Below are 27,995 nucleotides of genomic sequence, written 5' to 3' on the forward strand. Positions count from 1 at the left end.
GAATACATTTTGACAGTTTTGTTTTGCACTGAAAGATTATTACAAAAGCTGTTGGGAATAAAACGAGCCATTTCTTGTAAAAAAAAAAAAAAAAAAACTTGGTTAGAAATATATTTCAGTGGCACTTGAGGTCAATTTGTACACAAGCAAAAAGACATTTGTCAGGGACTGAAATTCCTGTAAGTAGAAAGTCCCCTACACATTCCCAATGACTGAAGTTTTATTAGCTCAAAGTGAACTGAAATGGCTGCTGAATATTACTTGCTTTGACAAACACACGCACACACACACACACACACACACACACACACACACACACACACACACACACACACACACAGGCATACCTGAAAGCTTCCAAATCCATTAGTCCCACGTGCTTTTTCTCCCCCCACTGTCCCACCCACACACAAATAAACACAAACAATCGGAATGTTTTAGCCTGCATTTGGATAAATCACCAAAGGTGCAAACGGAAGATTCCGGAGTGCTCCTGCTTCATGGTGTGATGCATGGGAGGTAGTCATGACTGGAGGCAGGTCTTTAATCAGTTGCTACACACATGGATATAGACAGATTGCCATGTGGGCTGTCTGTAGAAATTTATTTACCTTTAAGATTAAAAAATAAAAGGTCTTAACAGTGCTAGGTAACAATGCCTGTCAATGAAAACGTCCCCTAAATAAGGCAAAAATAGATATACTGAAACATACCCCCACTAGGCTCTAATTGAACAGCATGACATTACCTGGTAAGTAAAATAATGTTTTCCCAGCCCTAATCCGCACTACAGTATGTACTGTGCTTGTGTGTGTGTGTTTGATTAGCATGCAAGGAGAGATGTACAGTGTTTGTACAGTGTGTGACCATATGATCCAGCTGGGGTGTCTGGGAGAACCACTGTAAACACCATTGACTTTAAACACACTAATTGGACCCTCCACAGGCCGACAGAATTATTTTAGACCCACGTCAAACACATAGAGAGCTTACTGTTGAAAGACTATTCACCGCCACATCCAGCATTACAAACCACAAACACCAGAGAGGTCGAAAACTGTTCATTTTGTCTCCCAAATGTGTTTATGTGTGTGTGTGTGTGTGTGTGTGTGTGTGTGTTTTGCGGTGTGTGTAAGCCCCACAATAATTAAATTGAATGTGTCTCCTGCAGAAAGCCGGGAGATATAATTGTTGTTGTTCGCGCACTACCCTTATAATTACTTTTCGGTTCCATTTCATTCCATTTGAACTGACAGCTTGATCAAGTTTTAATTGGTAGTTTTAGCAAACAGCTTATCTGCCAGTTCCAAAAGCATGCTGCTCAAAATGACCTGGCCAGAAGGCAAACAAACACACACACAACAGTGCCTGACAACCGAAGAGATGCAGCAAACAGGGGACACATTCATTTCCCCTCCGCTGAAATGCGGGGGTGAGGGTACATATCTACTGAGGAGGACAGGCGTAATCCATCACCCTCCCCTCAACTACCTATCCAGTCACATCTCCAGGAAGTCTGCAGCTCCGCCCCTTTAACACTGCAGAGTCACACAGACTCCACCTTCTTTTCCCCAAATGAGGCAGTACTTCCTGGGATCCATCAGCTCCCCCTGCCTGTGGAAGAGACCCACCGCAGTGTATATTCCTCTCTAAGGGGTGGAGGGGACAAAACTAGGAAATGCAATTGTGGAGAATGAATTATTGATGCATGCCAAACACTCTCCTCACAAACAGACAAAGGTGGACCATAGACAATCTCCTCAATTTGTCCACCAAATGCAGAATCCTGAGGTCTCAACACAGAGATGAAAGCCGCCTAATGCAGAATATCTGTCCATGACTGTCCAAGTTCTCTGCTTCGCTGTAGTTCCCATCTCTCTGCACCCCTTCTGTATAAATTTATCATTATTAAACAAGCAGGCACTATATCCCAGCTCATCAAATGGTAATTTTTGAATAGAAAATACCACGACAGCGCACACTCTCTGGGAAAGGGCTCTCAAAGACCCCACTGTCCTCAAACGCCCTGCTCCAGATAAGTACAGCAGCTCTTAATAACCCCAACGAGAGCAGCAGAGGGAACGATGGTGACACGGCGCTTAGGTTGTCCATGGTTGTGTGTTTATGTGCCTGTCCCCTGTCTGTGGGAGCAGAGGAATTAGGAAGGCTTTTACCTGTATGCACACAGCCTGGCAGCAGAGCTTGTGATTCATTAGTTAAATTGCTGCCTAATAAATTCCCCACTTTTAATGTTTCACCAAGCTGTTAGGGCCATGCCAAGATGCCTCGTCCTTGTAGCCTATTACAGCTTTCAATAAATGACATTCTCCTCATGCATGAGAGAGAGAGCGAGAGAGAGAATCGGAGAGATATCTCCTTGCTCTACCTTTCAAATTATCCTAATAGCACATAAAGACTTATTAGTGGCTCTGCATCACTGTTTTTATTCAAGTCGGCCACTCTGCTGCCTGTGCTAAATGAATAGATCTGCTGCTCCACTTGGCGAAATCACAGCGCAGTGCTACAGAGGCTCGGCATCAATCTGGATCAGTCACGCCACAATTCACACCGACTGCAGGAAAGAATAAAGAACAGGTTTCTTTACCACAAACCAAATATGATCATCCCAAAAGACTATTTACTGGCTGCTAAAATTCAAAAGTTCATTATGGACTCTTAATTGGAAACATCAAGCTTTTAACTACATTCCCCTGCCTTGTATATTTTGTATGTTAAATCAACAACAACAACATTTATTTCTTATATAGCCCAAAATCACATACAGTATGTCTCAATAGGCTTTGACAAGCCCTACAGTTGACACCCCCCACACCTGACCCTTCTGCACACAAGGAAAAACTCTAGGAGAGAAAAAAAAAAGGAAGAAACCTTGGGAAGGAGTGAAACAGAGAGGGACACCCTTCCGGGGTACAGTGAGCCTACAAATGGTGGTTTGTGGGTTTGTGATGATAAAGATAAAGTGAAGTGATTGTCATTGTCACACACAGCACAGCACACAGTGCACACAACAAAATATGTCCTCTGCTTTTAACCCATCACCCTTAGTGAGCAGTGGGCAGCCATGACAGGCGCCCAGGGAGCAGTGCTTGGGGACGGTGCTTTGCTCAGTGGCACCTCGGCGGCTTAGGATTCGAACCGGCAACCTTCTGATTACAGGGCCACTTCCTTAACTGCTAGGCCACCACTGCCCCGATTTGTCCAGTAAGAGAAAAATTCCTACAGTTGTAGAGGTTGTTTGAAAATCCCTGAAGCTTTAGTTAGTCTCTGAACTGTCAAGGAGAATAGCATGATCAGTAGTGTCAAATGAAGATTATTTGAAGATCATTTTCCATAGTAATATCGACTGAGCTATTTTTTATGCTTTTAATCTTATTTCTATTCGTAACAATTTTAGTATTAAAGAAATTCATAAAATTGTCGCTACTTTGATGATACTGAGTGATAGTATCCATTTCTGTCTTATTCCTGGTTAGTTTTGGCTATAGTGTTAAACAGGAATCTGGGATTATTTTTGTTCTTGTGTTTTAACGAGGAGAGCTACTTCGCTTGAGCAGCGCTAAGAGCTTTCCTATAGTTAAGGAGGCTCCCTTCTATGCTATTCAGAATACGTTCAATTTACTTTGACGACATTTACATTCTAATTTCCGGGCAGTCTTCTTATGTGAGCGCGTGTGATCACTATACCAAGGTATTACATTTTTATCTCTTACTATCTTCCTCTTGAGGGGAGCAATGTCGAGTTGCTTGGTCGAGTTTAGTCAGGAGTTCAGTTCGGGTGAGATGATCAGGGGAGTTGAGTTTATTGTTCACACCTGGGCTGTCGTTGTAACACACATTGTAAAATTTGAACGGCGAACAAAAATGGAATATGAGGTGTGGTGTTTTGGAAAAAAAGCCCTGTGAAAAGCCTCCCTGCTATAATAAATACTCTGTATGTATTTTACACCACCTGCCACATGATAACAGGAGTTTCATATATGTTGTATATGCGGTCACCATCACCTGATGATGGTGGCCAAAATTTCCAAATTTACAAGCAGCAAATCATACAGGATAGGTACTAGGATAGACCAGAAGTTTGTATTGTATCTTGACCCGACTGAAATGATAGAAATTGACTTCCAGCTCTACCCTGCTTTACCCAACTCCAGAACACGGCAGAAACAGTTCACCGACTGAAGTGAGACTGAGCAGCCGGTCTCAGTTTAGTCAGTTGGTAAACTTGAAAATGTCATAATATATTGTTGTTTTAGTCCAAGTACATGTAATATAAATCTCATAATTTCACGTTCATGTAATCACACGATCTGATATTGTGATTGCGCGCCGCTGTAGATAACTGACATGTTGAAGGTTTCATTTGACTTAAAAGAAAAAAAAAAAAGATTAATAATAATAATATCAGACATTTTTTAATATAAGGAGAACACTTCCACCGGTGAGTGCAGAATTAAGCCGTCTACATCCATAAGCGGTTGCACTATTTCCGATATTATACACAAAAATGCAAAACACAACTGGAACTGACAAAGTTCTGTGGATGCAGAATGAAACGTCTCTACATTAAAGAAAGAAAGTCCAGTTGCCATGACTCAACTTTCAGACGAATTCACCTGGATGACTGAGAATCTTCACAGACATAGTTAGAGGTTACAATTAAATACTGGATTACTAGTCTTTATAAATTAAATTTCAGGCCTTAATTAAAAAAATCCAATTTAAGAATTTTTAGGGTCTTGCTTTTTTAAACTTAACTTGCTTTATCTAGTGGTGCCAGTCCGCTGAAAGCTCTAGCTTTACAATGCAATGTGTAAATGATGCTGATGGGATATATTCCTCTCTCATTTATCCAGGTATATGACCAGCTAAAATCCAAAAACTTGCAAAAACAAATCTATGAAATTAAATAAACTCATAACCATCCCAGAAGCCTCTGTAGAGCTGGCCCTACCCAAAGGAGTCAGATTGAAAGTGACAGAATGTATGAGGAGCGTTGCATCTCCCCTGGCTCACACACACGTAAGCACACACACACACACACACACACACACCTGAGCCAGAACTACAGAACAACAAACCAGCACACAACACAGTCCAACCAATCCGATCAGACATATCATCGAGCTGTCAGTCACAAGAATCATGAATTGACACACACACACACACACACACACACACACACCCTGAGGCTGTTTAACAGTCACTCTGATTAGGAGAAATAATTAGGAGAAACATTGCGACAATGTTAGAGGGAAAACAACTGTTTTTATTCTGTTTCCAGTGCTGCTGTTGGTCCATACTGATCATCCCTCAATATGACCTTTATAGACTTTCTGAATATGGCACAGTGATTAGACCTGGCTTGGAGTCTCAGGTTCTCTCACTGTGTGGGTTTCATGCAGTTTTAAAAAGGCATGATTAAGACATGTAACAAAAATTCTGCACATTTGATGTGTTCCAAAAATGTGTTCGGGATAAGAGGGGATTATAGAGTAAAGCACAGTGGCCTTCACACAGACATGTATAAAGAATATGAACAAAACAGACCAAAGAAACATGATGAATGACAGAACGAGGACGAGAAAACTGCAAGGACACATTTATAGTCATTGTAACTTGATGACAACAATCAGGTAATAAGGCACGGGACAAGCACACTGGGAAATGTCCGGGAAACTTGGCGGTTCGGGATTCGTACCTACAACCTTCTGATTACGGGGCTGCTTCCTTACCTGCTAGGCCACCACTGTGACTGAAGACAGAGAAGCACAGGACCTCCACCACAATAATTGACAGGGAACACACTCATAAACACTACTTTGGTGAGTAAACCTAGCATTGGATGGGTACACAGATGGGTACACACATGCATTACAGAGAAGAAGCAGTCAGCATAGATAGACAGACACAGATACACATGGTGAAGTTGTGGCATAATTACACACTGAACAATGTTCTCATTTAGCTGAATCATTTAAGACATGAATTTTTTGCAATACACCCCAGAAGAATTCATCAGCAGAAAACACACATGAATAGACACACACCTCGTCCAGCTCGGAGATGTAGACAGGTTTCTCCTCCAAGCCAATGGCCATCGGCTTGTTTGGCGGAATCTCAACCTCTTCAAAAATCTTATTATTGTCTCTGTGGATGTCTTCTGGGAGCAGCATCTGGGCAATGGAATAAAGGGTGTAAGTAATTAACTCATCAATTAGAAAAGCCTACATTCGCTAGGCTTTAAAAAATAAAACATTTATGGTTTCCCAGCTGGAAAAAATCACAAAACCATTGGCGTCTGACCAAACCACAGATGCCCAGCTAGTGCCGATAAGGTCACTTTAAGATGAATCTGAACCACACATATCCGGGCAAAGATCAAAATATGCACATATGCAGCATACACAGAGTACTTTACCTGAGACACAACACCAAGTCCATCTTTTTCCCATGTAGTTGGAACAAAGATAGTTCATTAAATTAATAATGGAAGTGATATATATTGCTAAACTACTAGTAAATAGAGTTAGAAAAGGAAATTAAAAAATTAAAACATAAAAATGAATGTTCCACAGTGACTTTAAATGCATATATGAAACACTCTGCTGCCCTACTACTGATCACTGCACTAAATAACTTTGTTATTCGATCTGAGTTGCTAACTGTTAATCAGTCAATTGGTATTTATTTTTTGTTATTTAAGTTTTTATTAACAAATAAAACAAACAAAAAAGGTTGATATCATATTAAACAAAACAAAAAATCAAGTAAAAATAAAAAGAAACAGTATGCACCATTATGCTTAACTTTTAATTAACTTTCAAATGTGGCTAGAAATGCTCCAAGGTCTTCACAGAATTATCACCATTTTAACAGATTTGGATGCCATCTGGATAAAAAAAATCAATCCATTCCTTAATATCTGGAAGCTTACTGCTCTTCCAGTGACGTAGGAAGATCCTGGCAGTTGTACAGTGTACAGAGAATTTGCTGGTCGCAATGTGAGGAATCACAGTTCATATTGGCTGTGCTGGTAATGAGAATCCCTCCCAGTTCCCTAAACATTCAAAAGTTTGCTTCCAGAATGGGGCATTCCCAAATACAATGCAAAAATGTTCCAATTGAATTGTGGTATTTCCAACTGTTAACTCCATTTTACAGTCTGGATGGGGTCCAGTCGAATCTGTGTATTAATTTCTATTGAGTCATTTTCCACCTTACCTCTCTGATATTTTTCCCTATTTCAGATAAATTGTTTGTCCAACTTTCCTCAATTTAACATTTAATGTCTTTTTGCCATATTATTAGGAGATTGTTGCATGAGTCACTCAGTAACAGGTTAAAGGTTCCGTAGAAGACCCCTGCCCTGTGGCATTCAATAGGCAGTTTAAGATTATCATAACCCTCTAAAAAAAATAGTTCCAAGGTACCTTCTTAACTGTAAATAGTTCCAACAGGAACATCTTTTTGTACAGGAGCACACATCTTTGCCATCATTAGTCTTGTTTTTTTCACAAAAAATCTCTAACCATAAGATCATGTCAATCAGTATGTAATATTTTTATGACAAAACAAACAAAAAGCTAAAAGTCTACAGTCTAGAAATACACACATTTGTAAACACAGACACAAACAAGGTAGAGATATCAAGAGACCGACACTGGCTGAGAAGCTGTAGAATATACATACAATTAGTGGGAAAATGTTCATTTCAAAATCTCACCTTGGCCCCTCCCACAAATGCTGACGTCTTGGTGGCTTCGCTGTAGGCATCGTAAACGTGTGGGTAACAGATTCGCTCATACTCTCGCTTTCTCCCCAGCACCGGTGAACGCTTGGATGTCAACAGAGCCTGCTCTCTACAGACAAACAGACACACACACACACACACACACACACACACACACACAGACAGGCAACACAATATACAATTATACAGGATACCAACACATGGTCCTGATCTTTGTTCACTAAGGTGTTTTGCCCAATGGGAACCAAACTCATTACCTTCTCAAATGCACTGAACTACATCCACTTTTCATTCTGTGTCCAAGAATCAAATTCAGGCCAAACAGATACTTGTTCAGTCCCCAGTAATCTCACAACTGGACTACTGTAACTCCCCTCTAGCAGGTCTACCACTGAATGCCTCCACAACTAATACAAAATGCAACCTTCCCAAATTCATCGGGAGTAAAATACGCAACAAGGTCTGTAGAATAAATTTGCCACGAGCTGAGACAGCAGCTGGGGCAGCCAGAGGTGACATTAAAGGTGCATTAAGCCCAGCATAGAGCCAAAATGAGGTTAAGCACCTAATACCTTCTGTTTGACTGAGGACTCTTGGGCTGGTTGAAGGGAGGAGATGTAGAGCTAGAGGTGTGAGGAAGCTTAACTCACTCACTAATCTCTACCCTCACATTCTGCTGGATTTGGAGGGACAACATTTTTAATTAAACAGATCGCTGCTCTTTTTTTATCCAGCAAAATGAAACTTTCAGAGAAGAAAATCCTTTCAAACACAGAAAAAATGAAGGAAGGGCAAGCAGTAAGCTGTCAAATTCAACAGTCTTAGGGTGCTTTCACACCTACAGGCTTTAGTGCGCTTCAATCCAACTCAACTTGGTTTCCCCTGTTGGTGCTGTTCATTTCATCTGGTGTGAACACAGTAATCACACTTGGGTGCGCACCAAAACAACCGCACTGAGACCCGCACTGAGGTGGTCTCAATTTGAATAAATCAGGACCAAACGCTATGCATGATTTGAGAACATTGAAGTATGCGTAAATTTTGATGTCGTTTCACAGTTTTTTAAGATTAGTGCATCCCACCTCCTGTGTTGTCTTGTTATGCGCCTTCGGCGACTCCATGCATTAGCATATTGTTTTCAAGACGTAACCGCGCTACATTTTCAAAAGTGGTAAATGCATGTAATATAATATAAAATTGCCAGGGCAACAGCCAACTAGTATACATTTACTTCAATCATGTCCCTCTAATTTCTTGTAAACACAGTCTGCTTCCTGTATTTACTTTTGTTGTTCCCACGGCGATAAATCTGACCAATCAGCAGAGAGAAAGTTCTTGCGTGATTTGGAGTGACGCATTTTGGTTTGCTTGGATTTTTCCCTGTGTGAAAGGCAACCAAACCAAGAGGTTAAGACCGCCAACTGATTCGGAAAAAAGCAAACAAACTACGGTGTGAATGCACCCAAACTACTGTTGGAAACAACTATGGAAAGAGGCAAGCGTTTCTATCTGGTTATGTCAGCTAAGTGTATGGAGAGTGTATTTCACCTCTGCAGCCTCATCTCTTTAGGCTCAAAATGAAAAGGGGAGTCAGCTAATTCAAAGTCCTCTCCCCGTCTCTCCCTCTTCCTCTCTCGTTTCTCCTCTCGGCGGAACATCTTCATCATCTGCTTCTCCTGCTCCGACTGGATGGTCACCTGACAGCCATAGGTGGGCATAGCACCTTCCATGCCCCCTCTGTGCGCAGCATCTGTTCAAGAGATTGGGGAAATGGGGGGGAATGCTGTAAAATACTGTTCAACTTTATCCTGAGGAACAGCCAATAACAACACAAATAAAACTACAAAAGGCCAAGTATGAAGTGAAGAGAAACTGAAGAGATTGTGATACACTGCAGCACAGCACACAATGCACACAAAGGAATGTGTCCTCTGCTTTTAACCCATCACCCTTGGTGACCAGTGGGCAGCCATGACAAGCAACCTGGGAGAGCATGGGGACGATGCTTTGCTCAGTGGCACCTCAGTGGCACCTTGGCAGATCGGGATTCGAACCAGCAACCATCTGATTACAAGATTGTTTCCTTAACTGCTAGGTCACCACTGCCCCAGTGCATATGATGCATTGCACTAAAACCACTCTAGACTTATACACAGTTTCATGCATATTGATGAACATTTTTTTGGCATACGTGTGCTTTGAATAGGAAAATGTATGTGCACTTACTTAAAATGCATACTGGCTGATAATAGTGAATATCTTTGCCCTTATAATACCTCCATATACTTCATAGTCAGTTTGTGTGAACAAAGCAATCCCAAACCTAGCTCACACATCCCCTCCAGCCATTCACCTGCCAGAATAGAGGGCAAAAGGAACTAGCTGTCTGGGAAAAACAAAAGCACAAGTTGTGCCACTAGCCAAAGAAATCCACCAGGACCTGAAATTAATTCAATGTCATTTATTTTTTTACATTCAATTGATGTTATCTTTACTGTCATGTATTAAAAGGACAATAATATAATTAAAGAAAAATATGTACATAGAAAATTACTGTGAACAAGCAAGAAACATGATAAAGGAGGAGATGTAGGTCGTCACCACAAAGGATACCACTCATTATGACATGACATGTATCATGTTGATGGTGCCAAACACTAATCCTCTAATCAACAAAAGAAACTCAAATTACAGGGTTTACCAGATTAAATGGTAAATCTTCAGAGGCATCAGGCCAGGGGGCTCATTTACATGCAACCTTCAGCCATCCATGTTAGATCTTAAGTGACTGAAAGCTTTTGAGACCAGTTAAGAGATGAAGAGCATCATGCCCACAAACTTGCTTCAACCGGATCCTTCTGGGACACAGACTGTCTTTTTTTATTCTTCCGTCATTAATGGAGTCAGTCAAGCCTGGACCACCCACAATCTACAGCATCTCGAGCCTGCAGACAGACCAGCTTCAGAGCTTCCTCTTTCAGAAAAGAAACATCTGTCCTCTCCGTCCACACCTGGCTTTTGGGTTTATTTTTTCATTGAAAACACAGGATGCTACAATGACTGCTGATGTGTTGCATTTCATGTTGTGCCAAGATGTAACCCCATCACATTCCCAACAGCAGCACAGGAAAATGCTCTGCTCCCAAATTAATTCAGTCCGGTCTTTACCCCCAGAGGGGAGTAGGAATGTGAATATGCATAAATAGTGAATCTATTGGTTTTGTAAACATGCTCGGAAAAACTGGATTTAAATTCTAGTTGCCTGAAATTTTACCCTTAATCTAAAACCTGTGCGCATCCCTCCCCACTCAGTACTTGGATAGTTAAGTTATCCTGCCCACCTGACAAATCATTTGCAGAATCCCACTGTCAATCTAGCAGTGCTTGTATGACCCTTTATTTGATTAAAGCTCAGACTGGGTTCATTCATTTGTTTGAAATATGATAATATTTATTAAAACATTGGAATACTGCATACATTTAAATCATAATAATAATCATCATCATTGCCCTAGCACCCAGCATGCAAGTGACAACAGCAATAAAAAAACTTTAACAAAAATAAAATCTTGCAAGATGTCAAAAGGAGAAACAGGTTCTTCTCAGGCTGTCTTGATGCCTTTCACAATAAAAACAGAGACAAAAACTAAAAGACTGTCAGAGAAGTGAACGGGAAACATAACGGCACACATCCAGAGTTGACTCCAGATAGAGAGCCGGTCCCCGAGGGTTAAAAATATCTCCATGCCGACACACTGGCTAAACCACGAAGTCTCAAGAAAAGGCCCAGTTGCTCTCCAAGCTGATGAGATCAGATGCGATGGGCTGATTGCACAGAGGCATCAGCTGAGTGTCTCACTGATCTCTCCTTTATCTTCCCAAAGGCCAGGGCCGCTAGTGCCGTTTTCCTCCTTCCTGTCCCCCCATCTGCTGCTGTTTTCCAACCCACCTCCATCTGTTTTATTAGGATTTATTATTTATTATTATTTATTGTTATTTATTAGGCTTTGAAAACCAACCAAAGACGTCAGTTGAATTCACTTTCCAAAGCTGATCCTCAACCAAAGGACAATGTTCTGTGTGAAGAGAGCTCCTCTTTCAGGAACATGTCTTTGTTACCATAAAAACATCAATTATGCAAAGCAAGTTGCTGCCCTGTGACTGAGCACCAATTCTTGGTCTCTTCTACCAGGAGATCAAGCACAAGCCTGAATTTTAAAAAAAGGTTAAACAAGAGAAGGCAGAGACTAAATGACCCAGGTATCAGATTTTGAAGTGAATACAAAAAATATCTGCATTTCTGCTCTGGTTTTTGAAAGAGTCCTGTGAAACCCAACCCAAATCTATTGGTGATATTGTGAAATTACCCCTGGACTAGGTATTGTCCACCACCTGCATCTCCATTGCTCTATTTTTTCTCAATGTTAAAGTGAAATGATTGTCATTGTGAAACACTGCAGCACTGCACACGGTGCACAACCCAAAAAAGTGTTTTCTGCTTTTAACCAATCACCCTTAGTAAGCAGTTGGCAGCCATGATAGGTGCCCAGGACGCAGTGTGTGGGGACAGTGCTTTGCTAGGTAGCACCTCAGTGGCACCATGGTTTGCTCGGGATAAAAAAAAATGTGATGACTGCCGCACAGAGCAGAGCAGGGTCATCAAATCGCACACAGACTCATAAAAAATGGGGTTATAAGATATACTCTTAAATACAGTACACCCCTTCACATTTGAATAGTTTATTACATCTTTCCTTGAGACAACACTGGGGATATGAAACTTTGATACAATGTGAAGTATTTGATTCCACCATTATTTTCCAGCTCAGCCTTAACATGGTGTTCACTAGAGCTTTATAGGTTGGCACTGGAATGCCTCTTCCACTCCACCATGACTATAGGATGGAGCTGGTGGATGATAGAGACTTAGGGTTCCTCCACCTTCCGTTTGAGGCTTACTAAGGTTCAGGTCTGCAGACATGCTTGATCAGTCAAGCACTTTCACCCTCAGTTTCTTTAGCAAGGCAGTGGTCGTATTGGAGGCGTGTTTGGGGTCGTTATCATGTTGGAATACTACCCTGTGAACCAGTTACTGCTTCAGTATGTCACAGTATATGTTGGCATTCATGGTTCCCTCAATGAACTGTAGCTCTGCAGTGACAGTAGCACTCATGCAGTCCCAAACTATGACACTCACACCACCATGCCTGACTATTCAAAACACACTTGTCTTTGTTCTTGTCACCTGGTTGCCACCTTACATGCTTGAAACCATCTGATCCAAATAATCCATGTCCAATCCATGTTTGCTTGCCTTTCTTGTGCATAATTTTTAGAATCATCATTTCTTTCTCGTACAACCAATTTGATGGTCTGAACCTGACAGGCTGACCTGCCACTGTTTCACCTCTGCAGCAATGCTGGCAGCATTCATACGTCTATTTTTAAAGGATCTCTGGATATGATGTTGAGCACGGGCTCTCAACTTGTATAGCGAGGCCTGTCCTGTTAAACCGCTGTATTGTCTTGGCCACCGTGTGGCAGTTCAGTTTCAGCCTATTCTGACTTTTTGTTTAATAAATAATCGCTTCCTTCCTAGTTTGGATATCTTATCTACAACGTATCAAATAAAAAAAAACATTGAATAAGAAGGTGTGAACAAACTTTTGACTAGTGTGTGTACGTATATATGTCACAATGCGCACTGGGCATCCACCCATATTACTGCCCCGGCAGAAGTACAGCACCTGTGTTGTGGACAGAAAAGCTAGACCATGTGTATTTGGGGTTGGCAGCTAATTCCAGTCTCGTCAGCTCTGATAAAAGGAAGTCCCATGGAGGAACACACAGTCCACAAACTATACACAATATAATGCCAGTGTCCCTACAGAACTTGTTTGTTTTGGGTGGTAGTAGCCTAGTGGTTAACACACTGGCCTATGAACCAGAAGATCCAGGTTCAAATCCCACTTACTACCATTGTGTCCCTGAGCAAGACACTCCATGAGCTCCAGGCGGACTGCCCCTGTATCTACTAATTGAAAGTCGCTCTGGATAAGGGCGTCTGATAAATGCTGTAAATGTAAATGTAATGTAAATGTTTTGTGCCCCCCTTCCTTTCTCTCTCCCTCTCTCTTCACAGTGAGCCTTGTTCAGGTGCATGGTGTCATGAAAAAGGAAAATTATGTTGACATTTTTAAGGAGATTATGAAAAAATCTGATGGTACTCTAGGATTAGGTTGTCGCTGGGCCTTCCAACAAGAAAATGACCAAAGCATACATTGAAATGAGTCCAACAGTTTCTCGAGGATACCAAAACCAAGATCCTGGAGTGGCCACATAGTTCAGAGCTCAATCCTTTTGTGAATCCTTGCAATTTGAACCATCTAGAACAATTTGCAATGGAAGAATGGGCCAAAATACCCCAAGAGACCTGTGCCAGCCTAGTAAATAACTACTTTAAGACATTGTGGCTCAGAAAGGGTACACTATATTAATGGCCAGGGGGTTAATAATTTTAGATATATAATTTTTGCCCTTTCTTGTTTCAACTCGAATTATCAACAAAATATCCTAATTAACCTTAAAGGACATTGTTATTTATAGATTATTTGTTTCCAAAATAAAAACGTATTAAAAGTCTTTCTCATGGAGAAAATCAATCATTTTGCCTCAATTGTAGGAGGATTCCAATTTGAGGCTCGAAAGTATTAATGAAAGCAGGTTTAAAGCTACTTGTAAAGTTTATCTGGAAACATTTTCTGTGGCACATGTTTGGCTGCCAGCTTTGTTACTATCAATACAAATTTTAGTACCAATAGACCAGTTATTGTAATACATTGTTGAGACCATTCCTTATGTTAGGTGCCATTTATATTTCTCCATGAAATGTGGCAAACCATAAACACTGTTTCTTCAAAACAGGTATTTTTTCTCACTGCCTTGACAATCTTTGCTATTGATAATGCTATGTTTCAACACAGAGGCCATAGGCATTGTGACATTCTGCCCTGTACGTGTTCACTAGGGTGGTGACAAAAAAGATTTTTAACTTAACTTAAATTTACCACAGAATGCAAAACCCCTTTATAACTTTATACAAAGCCACAATTTCTTTCATAATTCATGACCAAAACCCTACTAACAGTCCCAGAATGCAAACACTTAAATAAACAATAAAATTAATTTCTGTAATTCCCAATAATATTCAAATAATGTTATTGACTTGTGAATACCCTAGATGCCTTTTTAAGTGAAGTGATTGTCATTGTGATACACAGCAGCACAGCACACATGCACATAGTGAAATGTGTACTCTGCATTTAACCCATCAACCTTAATGAACAGAGGGAAGCCATGACAGGCACCCAGGGAGCAATGTGTGGGGACGGTGCTTTGCTCACTGGCACCTCAGCGGCTTCGAACCGGCAACCTTCTGATTACGGGGCCACTTCCTTAACCGCTAGGCCACCACTGCCCCACTACTGCTTTTCTATCACAGGAGAAGCAAAGGGGAAAAGTGCATTATCCAATGACTGACTGACACCATGTTCAAGGGATATTTATGCCTTGAATTCATATTGCTGGGATAGGTTAACCGTTGCTACAGTTGATGACAACAAACCTGCGAGTTTGATTGCACAAAAAAAAAATCCTCCAAACACAAACCTACATAGCACAGGGCCAATTCAGCATCAACAAATGTGCATATCTTTGTACTTTCAGAGGAATCCAGAAGGCTGTGACCAACCAGGACTTAAACACACACCTCCCTTGTTACTGCCATGACTGGTACAACTATCATGCAAAATAGCCATGCAGCATAGAATAAACATAATATGTCAGTAAACATAGAAATCAAGCAAATCTACGTTATATGGACGAGTTCCTGCAGCACATTTATATTTAATGGGGGAACACCCACGTTAACTTGTGTCACTCACATTTTAACCAGGTCAACCTACACATACCATCTGGTGAGAGAGACTCATAGCAGAAAGGTCCATTTAAACGTTTTTTATTGCATTTGAAAGATTTTGCTGTAAACCTGATTCAGCTCTTCTTTCATTCAGTCAAACGTTTATCATGAAACCAGTTGACATGAGCGTGAATACATTCATCTTTGTTAAGCAGAAGCACAACACAATTCAAAGAACTTGAGGAAACTATTAATTATTTATGCCCTGTCTCCGCACGTCCCCTCTGATGCTTCCAGCATCGTTCCCTGCCCCGCGCAGGGAGGCGGTCCCGGACCCTCCGGCAACCATTTACTGCACCATTGATGCAACCATTGGTGCCTTCTGGGTACATGCAGCCCCTCTCGCTGCACGTCCCTGGTGCCAGTGTGAGGGCTTTGCCAGACCCTCCGGCCAGTCCCTTCTGCGTCTGTTGGGATAAGCAGGCCTTCTTCCTGCCTATCCCAGCTGGGTCCTCATGCCTTCCAAGAGGCTCTGTGGCGCTCCGCCCCTCTGAGGGCGGACGTAGGCCCATTCCTGGCCCGCCCTCCTTACCGGCTACTGGAGGACCCAGTTCTGTCGCTTCAACACCCACCCTCTCCTCAGGAGGAGCCCCCAAACCGAACTGACCCCCCCCCCCAAAAAAAAATCTTTGGGGGAACACCGCCCCGGCTGGACTTAGGGGTGCCTTGGGGCTCATCCACCTCATCCTAGACCAGTGCAGTCGGGTCGGGAGCTTCCTCCCTGGTGTTTGACCCCACTGGTGGGTCGCAAACTGGTGGACATAAAGAGGGGAAGTGGGGGCGACATACGGACACCACAGACATGCACACACAGACAGAGACAGACAGAAGAGAGGGTCATCTGATTTCCTCTCTGGGCTCTCCGGGACATCCTTAGGGGGCACAGTCAGGATCACAGGAGGTGCGACCCTCTCGCCACCCACCAGTGCTAGGTCTTCTTGCATAGGATCCTGACTGGCGCTAGGTGTGGTGGTGGGGCAGGGTTCGATCGCTGGCTCAGGCTCTAGCTGATCAAACTCCGCCCACAGTCTCTCCAGGAAGTCCCGAAAACGCATCATGTCCATCTCTCCCTGCTGCCAAAGGGCTGCGCTCCAGCCCCATGCTGACCCAGTCAGATGTGTGAGGATGATGGTGATCTTGTCCTCGTCTGAGAGGAAGGGAAGAGCAGCAAAGTTCACGCCACAGGATGTTATAAAGGACTGTGTACCTGCTGCTCCACTGGGAATGTCCCACACAGGGCTGGGCGCGTTACTGGAGATGGTGGTGGGTGTGTGGCATGGAGGGTGGTGGACGTCCTCTACAGCAGAAGGGGGCACTGGTGCTGCACTGCCGTTCAGCTGGGAAACGTCCGGGCAGAGGGAAGGCGTGTCTGCGACCGAAGCTGGAGAGGCGGATTCCCCGTGAGGCAGTCCCAGCAGCGCAGTTGCTGTCTGTTGACTTCCCATCGCCCTCTTCCTCCAGCTTAGCCCTGCGTCGCTGTCCTCACACCACTGGAAGTGACGTGGGTCCCCACGGACCCTGTGACAATCCTGGATGGGAGCGATGGGCGGAGTCATCCCGGCACAAATCTCCCAACTTGCGTCATCGTTGTAGTCCGTGTCTCCCTCGTCTTCATCTCCCCCCGGAAGCCACGTGAGTCATCCCGGATCTCGGGACTTGCCACTTGCCACTTGACGCATCACTGGGAAGAAATCACTCTACCAGTAGGCGGGGGTCGTATCCCGGTCCCAACGCATCTCACCACGGATCTACCCGACCCCACGGGCGTCCCTCCAGCGCTCAAATTAACAAGAGAACAGTTGCAAGGTCCACTACAGGATTCACGAAAATGCCGCCGCTACTGATGGGTGGAACCACAGGGTTTTTTAAAAGCTGTCCTGATTATGCACAGGTGATGTCTCCAGGTGACGCGAATCCTGACACCTGGATACTAGCTCTAATAAATTCTTCTAATAAAGTAAGAATACAGTAATACAGTAATACAGTAAGAACCAAACTGTTTTGGATTACGTAACTGTCTTATAAATACAGCCAAACATGTAAGAAAGAACAGTAGTTCTACTAATGTAGTTGGTATTATAGATTTGACTGATTTTTTTGACTGATTTATTTGACCATATGTACTGTGCAAAATTTGTAGTTAGAGGTGAAACTAATTAATATTATCAGAATGCCTGAAATTGCTGTGACAGGTTTACATGTATTTTTATTGGAGTAATGCTACTCATACTTTTGGCCTACTCTACCCACTTGCTCATAGTAGAGTTTACCCAAATCAGATACAGCTGATTTAACCTTATTTTAAATAACATTACACAAGTTTCAACTGGTTTCAGTCAGTCATTCGTCAACGTTGACAGCCTGACAGAATACGAGCTGAAATCATTTGAACAGGTTAACAGAAAATCCTACTGGTAGATGCTTATTTATTTATTTCTCGCTATTTAGCTGAAGAACTGAAAGTGACACAACGAAGTGTGTCATCTGCATTTAACCATCACCCTTGGTGAGCAGTGGGCAGCCATGAAAGGCGCCTGGTGAGCAGTGTTTGGGGACGGTACCTTGACACCTTGGCGATTAGGGATTTGAACGTGCAACCTTCCGATTTTCGATTTCTTTACTTGCTAGTCCACCAATGCCCCATATCATACCATAACAGCCAGCAATATGCTGAAGTACATAAGGTCACCACTGCTGTGGAGGAGACTGACCGTGAACTACAATGGTCTATTACTTTAATGCACTACAAAAATGTGGCCTTCAATGTAGCCTTCACAGAGTTCAAAGGGCAGATACACTCAAGCAGGAAGAGAAAAAGAAAAAAATTAATGCACCAAGCTTTTGTTTCTAAAGAGTCAAAACAAATGCACTTTTTCAACACTGTCTCACCTTCTGTGTAAAGTGGCTCATTTTCGAGAGCAAATAGAGAAAAATATATCGTCCCTTTGGTCCCTGTACACAGCAAACGTGTACTCTGAATCACAGAGATTAGACAGAATCACAGTGTGATCACTTCCTGCTTCCATACACGTAACAGCCTTGAACTGCTAAATGGCTCAGTGAGTCATTCTGCCCCAGTGTGAAGGAACAGCTTTTAACTGAAATATACAAAAAACATTGTGGATTTGTGTTAAACTGTGCATTAAACTGTACATTAGTCAGACATACCATTTCTAAAACACCACATTTCTAATCATTGCTGAATTAACCTGGTTGGTGGTAGTGGGTAAGACACTTGCCTATGAACCAGAAGACCCAGGTTCAAGCCCCACTTACTAACATTGTGTCCTTGAGCAATATAGATGCCGTCTGATAAATGCCATAAATGTAAATGTTGGCAGTCATATTAATTGCAAGAGACGAAAATAATGAAATATTGTCTAGTTTCTTTAATAATACAAGGCTAATACCAGCGTTACTAAATGCGCTGATATTACATTAATATTATGCAATGATAACTGTTACGTCCCTGGACGTATGCTCCCACGTGTTTTTGCGTCCTGTCCCTTTTAGGTTGACTTCGTGGGAGGAGTTGAGGCCTACCAGCTCCATCTGCCATTGGTCACCTCCACCTATTTAAAGAGACTTCAGATGGTGTTCGGAAGGTCCCCAGGGTCGGCTAGGCCCTTATGCTTTCGGGAGGTCCCCAGGATCTGCTAGGCCCTTATGCTTTCGGGAGGTCCCCAGGGTCCACAGAGATCTGCATGGAGCTCCGTTGGGGATCTCATTCGTGTGTCTTGTTGCTTTGTGTGATAGATCCCTTTGTTGTTAGCCTGTTAGCTGTTAGCCTGTTATGTGCCCTTTTTGTTGACTTGTGCGTGTTTTGAGATATCCCTGTTGTTATCCCATCCCATCCCATCCTTTAGGTTGTTTTGATGTTTGTTAGCTGTCCTGAGTGTGCTGTATTATCATACCTGTTGGCACACTGTAAATAAAAGCACTGTTTGTATCGTTTGTTTGGTTGCATGTGTAACAGTGGACCTCCTCCTCTCCACGCCCTTGTCGCGTTTCTGAGACCCCTAGACTTAGGAATAGTGACGTGACATAACAATAAACAAGGTTGTACAAGATATCATAATAAGTATTTACATTTACATTTTACATTTACAGCATTTATCAGATGCCCTTATCTAGAGCGACTTAGAATCAGTAGTTACAGGGGACAGTCCCCCTGGAGCAACTTAGGGTTAAGTGTCTTGCTCAGGGACCCAATGGTAGTAAGTGGGATTTGAACCTGGGTCTTCTAGTTCATAGGCGAGTGTGTTACCCACTAGGCTACTACCACCCACATATCATAATAAGCACACTTTTATGCTGTCTGGGCTAATGCAAACAAACAAACAAACAAACAAACAAACAAATAAATAAATAAATATCTAATCCATTGCATTTTTAATGCCACTGTTATTCAAACATATTCAAACATTACAAACCATGCTGGCACATATGCATGGATCAAAAGGTGCAACTAGTAAATTCATTAGCTTTCAATACATTATTAACAAGTAAATTTTAACAAACTTTACCACCTTAAATAAAATGTTTATACGAGCAATTGCGCCTTTTTTAGCACTGAGATGTATGAAAATGGTTTTGAACCCATGTAAAATTCATCATAGGCTATAACTGGGATATGCTTTGTGCTGTTTTTAAAGGTACATATGCAATTTCAGCATATGCTGATGATTCATTTCGACTTCATCAACCAGTCTAGGCAATGAAATATTCAGCTGAATGACCATTAAGGCTTGCAGAATGGAAGTGCTTTAATCTCAGCTGACTGCAAACTAATTTCACCTTAATTTATGCACAATTTCTGCTGTGGTCCAACTATTGAAACAAACGCAGGATATGAAATATCCCACTGGTGCTGGGTCTCGGCTGCTAGTATCATGTTCCTGTTAAAAGGCCTCCTGAAAACACATACTGAGAGCGCGTTAATCTTTCTTCTTTTCAGTAATATCTAAAGTCTGAAAATCTCATTCGGCACAGTGAGCTTTAGCACTGTCCATCCCAATGCTCCTAGCGATCGCCCATCAACTCTCAAAAGGTTCTTTTGAATTTTTCATGCCACCTCTGACAGCCCCTCTGCCTTGTGATTTCCATCTCAAAGCTGAGTGCTCTACTTTCTTTGCCACCACGTATGTGACACGGTCACGTCGGTAGCCCCCCTCTCCATCCTCTCCTCCTCTCTTTGATGTAGCTCTCCTAACTACATTTAAACTCTAAAATACTTTTTATTCTAGTGTCCCCCATTGAGGGACTATTTATTTAGTTGTTTCTCAACGTCTGTTTTTTTGCGTGTGCGAAAGAGAATGCAAGACAGCTGAACAGTAAACTGCAGGAGAAAGTGAATTGCAGACACACAAAGAGATGGAGCCACTGTACATTCCTCATTTACATTTACAGTGGTGTGAAAATCTATTTGCCCCCTTCCTGATTTCTTATTCTTTCACATGTTTGTCACACTTAAATGTTTCTGCTCATCAAAAACTGTTACCTATTAGTCAAAGATAACATAATTGAACACAAAATGCAGTTTTTAAATGAAGGTTTACGTTATTAAGGGAGAAAAAAAATCTACATGGCCCTGTGTGAAAAAGTGATTGCCCCCCTTGTGAAAAAATAACTTAACTGTGGTTTATCACAACTGAGTTTAATTTCTGTAGTCACCCCCAGGCCTGATTACTGCCACACCTGTTTCAATCACTTAAATAGGAGCTACCTGACACAGAGAACTAGACCAAAAGCACCTCAAAAGCTAGACATCATGCCAAGATCCAAAGAGATTCAGGAACAAATGAGAACAAAAGTAATCTATCAGTCTGGTAAAGGTTATAAAGCCATTTCTAAAGCTTTGGGACTCCAGCGAACCACAGTGAGAGCCATTATCCACAAATGGCAAAAACATGGAACAGTGGTGAACCTTCCCAGGAGTGGCCGGCTAACCAAAATTACCCCAAGAGCGCAGAGACAACTCATCCGAGAGGCCACAAAAGACTCCAGGACAACATCTAAAGTACTGCAGGCCTCACTTGCCTCAATTAAGGTTAGTGTTTACGACTCCACCATAAGAAAGAGACTGGGCAAAAATGGCCTGCATGGCAGATTTCCAAGGCGCAAACCACTTTTAAGCAAAAAGAACATTAAGGATCGTCTCAATTTTGATAAAAAACATCTCAATGATTGCCAAGACTTTTGGGAAAATACCTTGTGGACGAGACAAAAGTTGAACTTTTTGGAAGGGGCGCGTTCCGTTACATCTGGTGTAAAAGTAACACAGCATTTCAGAAAAAGAACATCATACCAACAGTAAAATATGGTGGTGGTAGTGTGATGGTCTGGGGTTGTTTTGCTGCTTCAGGATCTGGAAGGCTTGCTGTGATAGATGGAACCATGAATTCTATTGTCTACCAAAAGATCCTGAAGGAGAATGTCCGGCCATCTGTTCGTCAACTCAAGCTGAAGCGATCTTGGGTGCTGCAGCAGGACAATGACCCAAAACACACCAACAAGTCCACCTCTGAATGGCTGAAGCAAAATTAAGACTTTGGAGTGACTAGTCAAAGTCCTGACCTGAATCCTATTGAGATGTTGTGGCATGACCTTAAAAAGGCGGTTCATGCTAGAAAACCCTCAAATAAAGCTGAATTACAACAATTCTGCAAAGATGAGTGGGCCAAAATTCCTCCAGAGCGCTGTAAAAGACTCGTTGCAAGTTATCGCAAACGCTTGATTGCAGTTATTGCTGCTAAGGGTGGCCCAACCAGTTATTAGGTTCAGGGGGCAATTACTTTTTCACACAGGGCCATGTAGGTTTGGATTTTTTTCCTCCCTTAATAATAAAAACCATCATTTAAAAACTGCATTTTGTGTTTACTTGTGTTATCTTTGACTAATACTTAAATGTGTTTGATGATCAGAAACATTTTGTGTGACAAACATGCTAAAGAATAAGAAATCAGGAAGGGGGAAAATAGTTTTTCATACCACTGTACATTTACAGCATTTATCAGACGCCCTTATCCAGAGCAACTTACAATCAGTAGTTACAGGGACAGTCCCCCTGGAGCAACTTAGGGTTAAGTGTCTTGCTCAGGGACACAATGGGATTTAAACCTGGGTATTCTGGTTCATAGGCGAGTGTCTTATCCCTAGGCTACTACCACGCTATGCTGTACACTGCAGAGAGAGTGGAAGAAAGAAATAAATAAAGAGAAAGGAAGTAGAGTGACGATGGGAAATTCCATCTGCACTCAGGTCCAGACTGAATTCATGATCCACAGCCTCCAAATTGGAGGATGGCACAGCGCCGAACGGCGGTTGACCATCAGCTGACTGTTGCCGTCTTTGTACTCACCCGTGGATATGTTGTTTGCTCCGTGTCAGAAATGACTCCTGAAATGACTATGCCTCTCTTCCTGCAGCCTCCAAGACTCACACAAGGCTACAAGAACACAAACTTATTCCTCCAGAGCCTGAGCTTCCAAAATAACCAGACTCCACTGTTGAGCACAAACTTTAATGTCCTAAACCCGCCTATACACATTATTAATCTATACATACTGTACAGCTGCACAGAATAAAAACTACTTTTAGTGCACAACAAGCAAAATGTGAAGGAAATGGTTTTATAAAACTGCCATTAAAAATTCCTAGAGATCACTGAATACGTCTTTGACTGATCTCACTGGAGACTGGAGACTATAAGCGACAGCTACATGTTTGAAGAATGAAGCCTTGTTGACCCAAAGAAATCAGAGAAAAAAATGCCTCCTTGTTATGCTGCTCTGCATATTTAATTGAGTTATATAATTCATATTAAATTCAATCAAATCTCAATTTTCACATTTGACCACTAAATTCTTATCTGTTCCTTTTTTGAGTCTTTGAACCAAATCTGACTTGAAAAATAATTAAGAAGTCACAGGAATTGGATATACATGACTTCATAATGGGCAAGAGTTTGACCTAAAAAAATGAAGTTCATTGTACCAGAGCATCTGGAATTGTCTGGAAATGTGTAGGACTCCACTGAAGACTTAAGTCAAATGATTAAAATTGTAGGAAGTTGGCCAACCAGCCAACACAATGACTGGCCTGTTTACCACTAATGGGTCCTTGACAAAACCATCCGACAAAGAGAGGGATAATGTAATCATTAGATACTGACCCCTACCTGTTGTCGCTATGGTAACGCTCGAAGGAAGCCAGTCAGGTGCCTTCCAATCAGTCTGTTTGCCTTTTTTCCCAGTTTGCAGGCTCCAGCATAGGAAAAGTTAATCAAGGAAAATTCATAGGCAATTTGAGAGACCTTGCACTCTTTAAACTTTTACAGCATCTTTGCCAGACAACCTGGTGGAGCTCAATATTGGAGTGTTTAAAAATTAACCGTTAACCTTCAGCTTGTGATGCAGAGCCAGTTATTTGCGGTCAGCCTGACAGGGATCAGGTCAACACAGTTCCATAACATGGAGAAATGTGTGGAAAACAACAAGATAATTAACTTTGTATAAGATAACCCTGAAAGCAATAAAGAAGTCTTGAAAATTGAAGTCATTAAGCACAAATGATTATTTACAAAAAACCTCTTGAGAAAGGTAGGTAAGACATAAGTAATGTTAACATTAAAAGATAATTATTAAGCAACAATATGAAGTCCTTCAAGGGTAGAAGGGTAAAATAATGAAACAAATGCAATGCCCAGTTCAGACTATTCAAATGAAAACGGAAAATTAAATCAGATATCTTGCAAGCTAAATACCTGGTCAAGTTGTTGACAACAATTATAGCATAGGACATTAAACCTGCATCTCGATCATGTCACAGACAGAATTTTAGCTCTTTGAGGTTTAGTTTTGCCTCCCATCTGAAACTCTACCGAGAATACACCCATCTCAAAAGTGCTTTGATATTAACAGGAAAAAAGCGTGTGCGTATGTGTAATTTACATGACTGCTGTCCTCATAGTGATCTGATATGACAAGCTGAAGTGCCACTTACATATAATTAGGCAGACTCAATTTACAGTACAATCTCACCAAAAAAAGTATATATCTGAACCTCAAATACAGAGACAAACACTAAGACAGATTCTCCTCCTCCATCCTCACAAACACATTTATGAGATGCCTGGGAGCTTCTTCTGAATCTAAGAGCTAACAAGAACAAAGTTTTGCCATCCTCTGTATGAAGAGAAGTCATTTTAGGGGGGGGGAATGGACCCTGCATGGGGCTTAATCACATAGTCACTTCCACCAGACAATGACCAAGGACAGTGGAGCAGTGTGTGGCTGAAAGCAAAGAAACAGTCGCATTACACCATATTGGGAAGTGATGATGGGGTTGATGGGAACAGAAAATGCAACATAAGCCAGGGACCAAGCTCTAAAATCTGCCATTTTCTCACCATGCTCAGTTGTTGGTGCAGTGTGGCGCAAAGACGGCTTTATAAAAACCCAGCATCTGCTGCATACAGCGTCATTTATGATGTTACGTACTGAGGATGGATGGCTAGGTACATGGAGAGGGACAGAGCTGGTCATTCAGACACAGCAGATGCATTTGCTCTGTTCCTCTCTCTCTCTCTCTCTCTCTCTCTCTCTCCATGTTAAAACGGGTGAGATAATGAAGTAAGCTGCCCCTAATAGAGTCTTTTGGAAATGGTCTGCACCTGTCTCAAGCTGCTTGACAATCAAAGCTAAAACAGAAGAGAATGAGAACGAATAGGATGAAAAGATGGCGAGAGCTAGGCAATGAGAAAAGGGAGAGGGGAAAGAGTTCGAGCTGCAGCATATAATGGCGGGGGAAAGGGGGAGGGGAGTGGTGTAAGCGCGACGGAAATGAAAGGGAGAGAAAAGGCTTTTTAAAAGTCTGTCACCAGGAGCTAAAACTTCTGACATATCAGCTCAGCAGAAATTAGCAGACCGTGCCATTACTATAATAAGATAGGGAAAAAGGAGACATATCTGTGAGCTTTAGAGAGCATTACACTAATTTTTTTCAGATGGAATGTCTCAGAGGTTCTGCACCATTAGTTCATCCGTTTTAGTGTGGGAAAGAAAACACTGGAGGGGTGAAGGAAAAATTATACACAAACATTAAAAATCACTTAGGCCAAAAACTATGCTGTATATTTCACATATTTGATGTCCTTGCACTGGGTGGAATATTTTAGACGTCATTATGAGTCTCTTGTGCATTACTCAAAAGCTTCCAATAGAGTTTGTCACCAGCCCCACAGTTCATCAATGTAAAAATTCAGATACGTTTAAAGTCTGCTTACTACCATTGTGTCCCTGAGCCAAACACTTAACCGTGAATGTCTCCAGGGGGACTGTCCCTGTCACTACTGATTATAAGGCGAGCTGGATAAGAGGGCATCAGCTAAATACTGTTAAAATAAATATAAATGTTGCACAACATGGAAATCCCAAAATGGGCTGCATATAAGATCAGGTGACATTTGGAGGATGTTTGGGCTGACCAAATTTTTTGCAGTGTGAACAGTGTAAACTAATATGTATTTCAAATCACACCAAGCCTACCGGGAGATCAATATAGGCAAATACTAGGGTGCCATCCATCCAGGAAGCGTCACAAACCAAGGACGAAAAAAAATCTATTCTTAATGGTCTCCTATTATGAAAATGTCACTTTGTGAGATTATTTAACATTAATACGAGTTCTATGATCCTGCAGTGGCTAAAAATGGCGATAGGTGTAAAGAGTGCTTTGGCCATTCTGCTTCACCATTCAGAGTGGCAGCTCAGACAGTCGGATCTGGAATTTTTCCCCTTATGACATCCCATTTCTCATGCTTTTTCCGCCCAGAGAATTTCCCTCCCCTCAAACATTATCCAAACGTGTGAAGCATTGCAGTTGCTTGGTGATTGGATGTAAAAATGAGCACATACGCATTTTGTTTTTAGTTCTGTCATGCGAGACTGAAGAACCAGTGGACTAATTGATATATATATATATATAAGAAGACATATTTTATATTTAGACAACAAGAAGATACATAATAAAATATATTTCATATAAAATATATACATGTTACCCCAAATAGTCTATTAGTTGTGTAATTATTCTTCAGAATGTTTAAAAGTAAGATGATAGTTGAGAGAAAAAAAACTCACCTGGTAGATAGCGGGGTCTGTTCTCAGAGGGGGCTGAGAGGAGGGCTTCCACAATATCGGCCCTGCGCTGGAGCAACATGGCGATCATCTCAAAACCTTCAGGGCCCAGCAGCTCAAACAGCTTAGGAAAAAGACAAGAAAAATACAAACAAAGAAGAAAATCCATTTCATGTAGCCAATTTTACACTTCACACAGCTGCAATAAACCGTCCAAGGGTAAAAAACATCACCAATGCTGAGACAAAATACAGAATGAAATAATTCAGAAATATAAACATGCAGTCACTCAGCACAAAATATTGCACTCTCTTTGTGCCAAATGTGAGAACCTGGCAATTACCGTCACCTCATTTTTGAGTTGTGGAGAGCCTATCATCTACAGTTTAGCACTCCAATCATAGCCACCTGGCACTCAGCACCTATACAAGCTGACACCAGCGCACCGTTAGAGGAGAACAGGCAGCTATGATCCATAATGCATTTACGTTGAATATCTTTTATTATTCAAACAAATGGATAAAATGTCAGAAGAAGAAGTGAACTGGAAAGTTTAATTAATCCCAGCATTGCAAAGAACCTACAGGGAAAAATTCTAACCAGCATCCTCATGTTATGTGCAACAGGCAATACAAATCTTCAGACAAAACATTTTGCTATCCCAAAATCACCACTGTCCCAGCATCTCTCATAGAAATAATGCTTACAGACCATTATTAACTTATTCTCAACAACTAACAACATAAGCATTAAAATAGAACATAACTGTTAAAATAGTCTCCCGGAAAAAATGTACATATATGTATCGTTAACTGCTATCAGTAAATCAGTAAAGGGACAGTATCACAGTAGTGACTTTTATAAGCCCTTCAACTTCTGCACACTTTTGTAAATTCTTTTTTCATGGACCCAAAATGCACCCATCCTAAAAAACATTTATTCTGATGAAAATATTTCTGATTAAGCTTCTAACCTTAGAGAAGGTTACTAGCAGCAGTTATGCAGCAGCAAATTTTCCTCCCACCAGACCATGAGTTCCAAACCTTTCTGGTTCTACTGGGAATAATGCTGAATAAAACAAAATCTGACGAAAAAAGTATGCAACCCT

General features: G+C 41.7%; 1 protein-coding gene across 7 annotated transcripts in view; it reads right to left on the reverse strand.

The window, feature by feature from the left end:
• Positions 1–27,995, reverse strand: part of ascc3 (activating signal cointegrator 1 complex subunit 3) — a 131,061-nt gene that overhangs the window by 69,358 nt on the left and 33,708 nt on the right. For 6 of the 7 annotated variants that reach the window (XM_028978935.1, XM_028978931.1, XM_028978934.1 and 3 more), the window contains exons 5-8: positions 26,891–27,011; positions 9,320–9,521; positions 7,745–7,880; positions 6,069–6,194 (exon numbers count right to left, since the gene is read on the reverse strand). In XM_028978935.1, coding sequence (XP_028834768.1) covers positions 6,069–6,194; positions 7,745–7,880; positions 9,320–9,521; positions 26,891–27,011 — 585 coding nt within the window. Of the gene's footprint in view, positions 1–6,068; positions 6,195–7,744; positions 7,881–9,319; positions 9,522–18,638; positions 18,793–26,890; positions 27,012–27,995 lie in introns of those variants that run through there. The other variant, XM_028978937.1, reaches the window with a different exon arrangement.

Source organism: Denticeps clupeoides, chromosome 5 (assembly GCF_900700375.1).
Source record: "Denticeps clupeoides chromosome 5, fDenClu1.1, whole genome shotgun sequence".
Classification (NCBI taxonomy): Eukaryota; Metazoa; Chordata; class Actinopteri; order Clupeiformes; family Denticipitidae; genus Denticeps; species Denticeps clupeoides.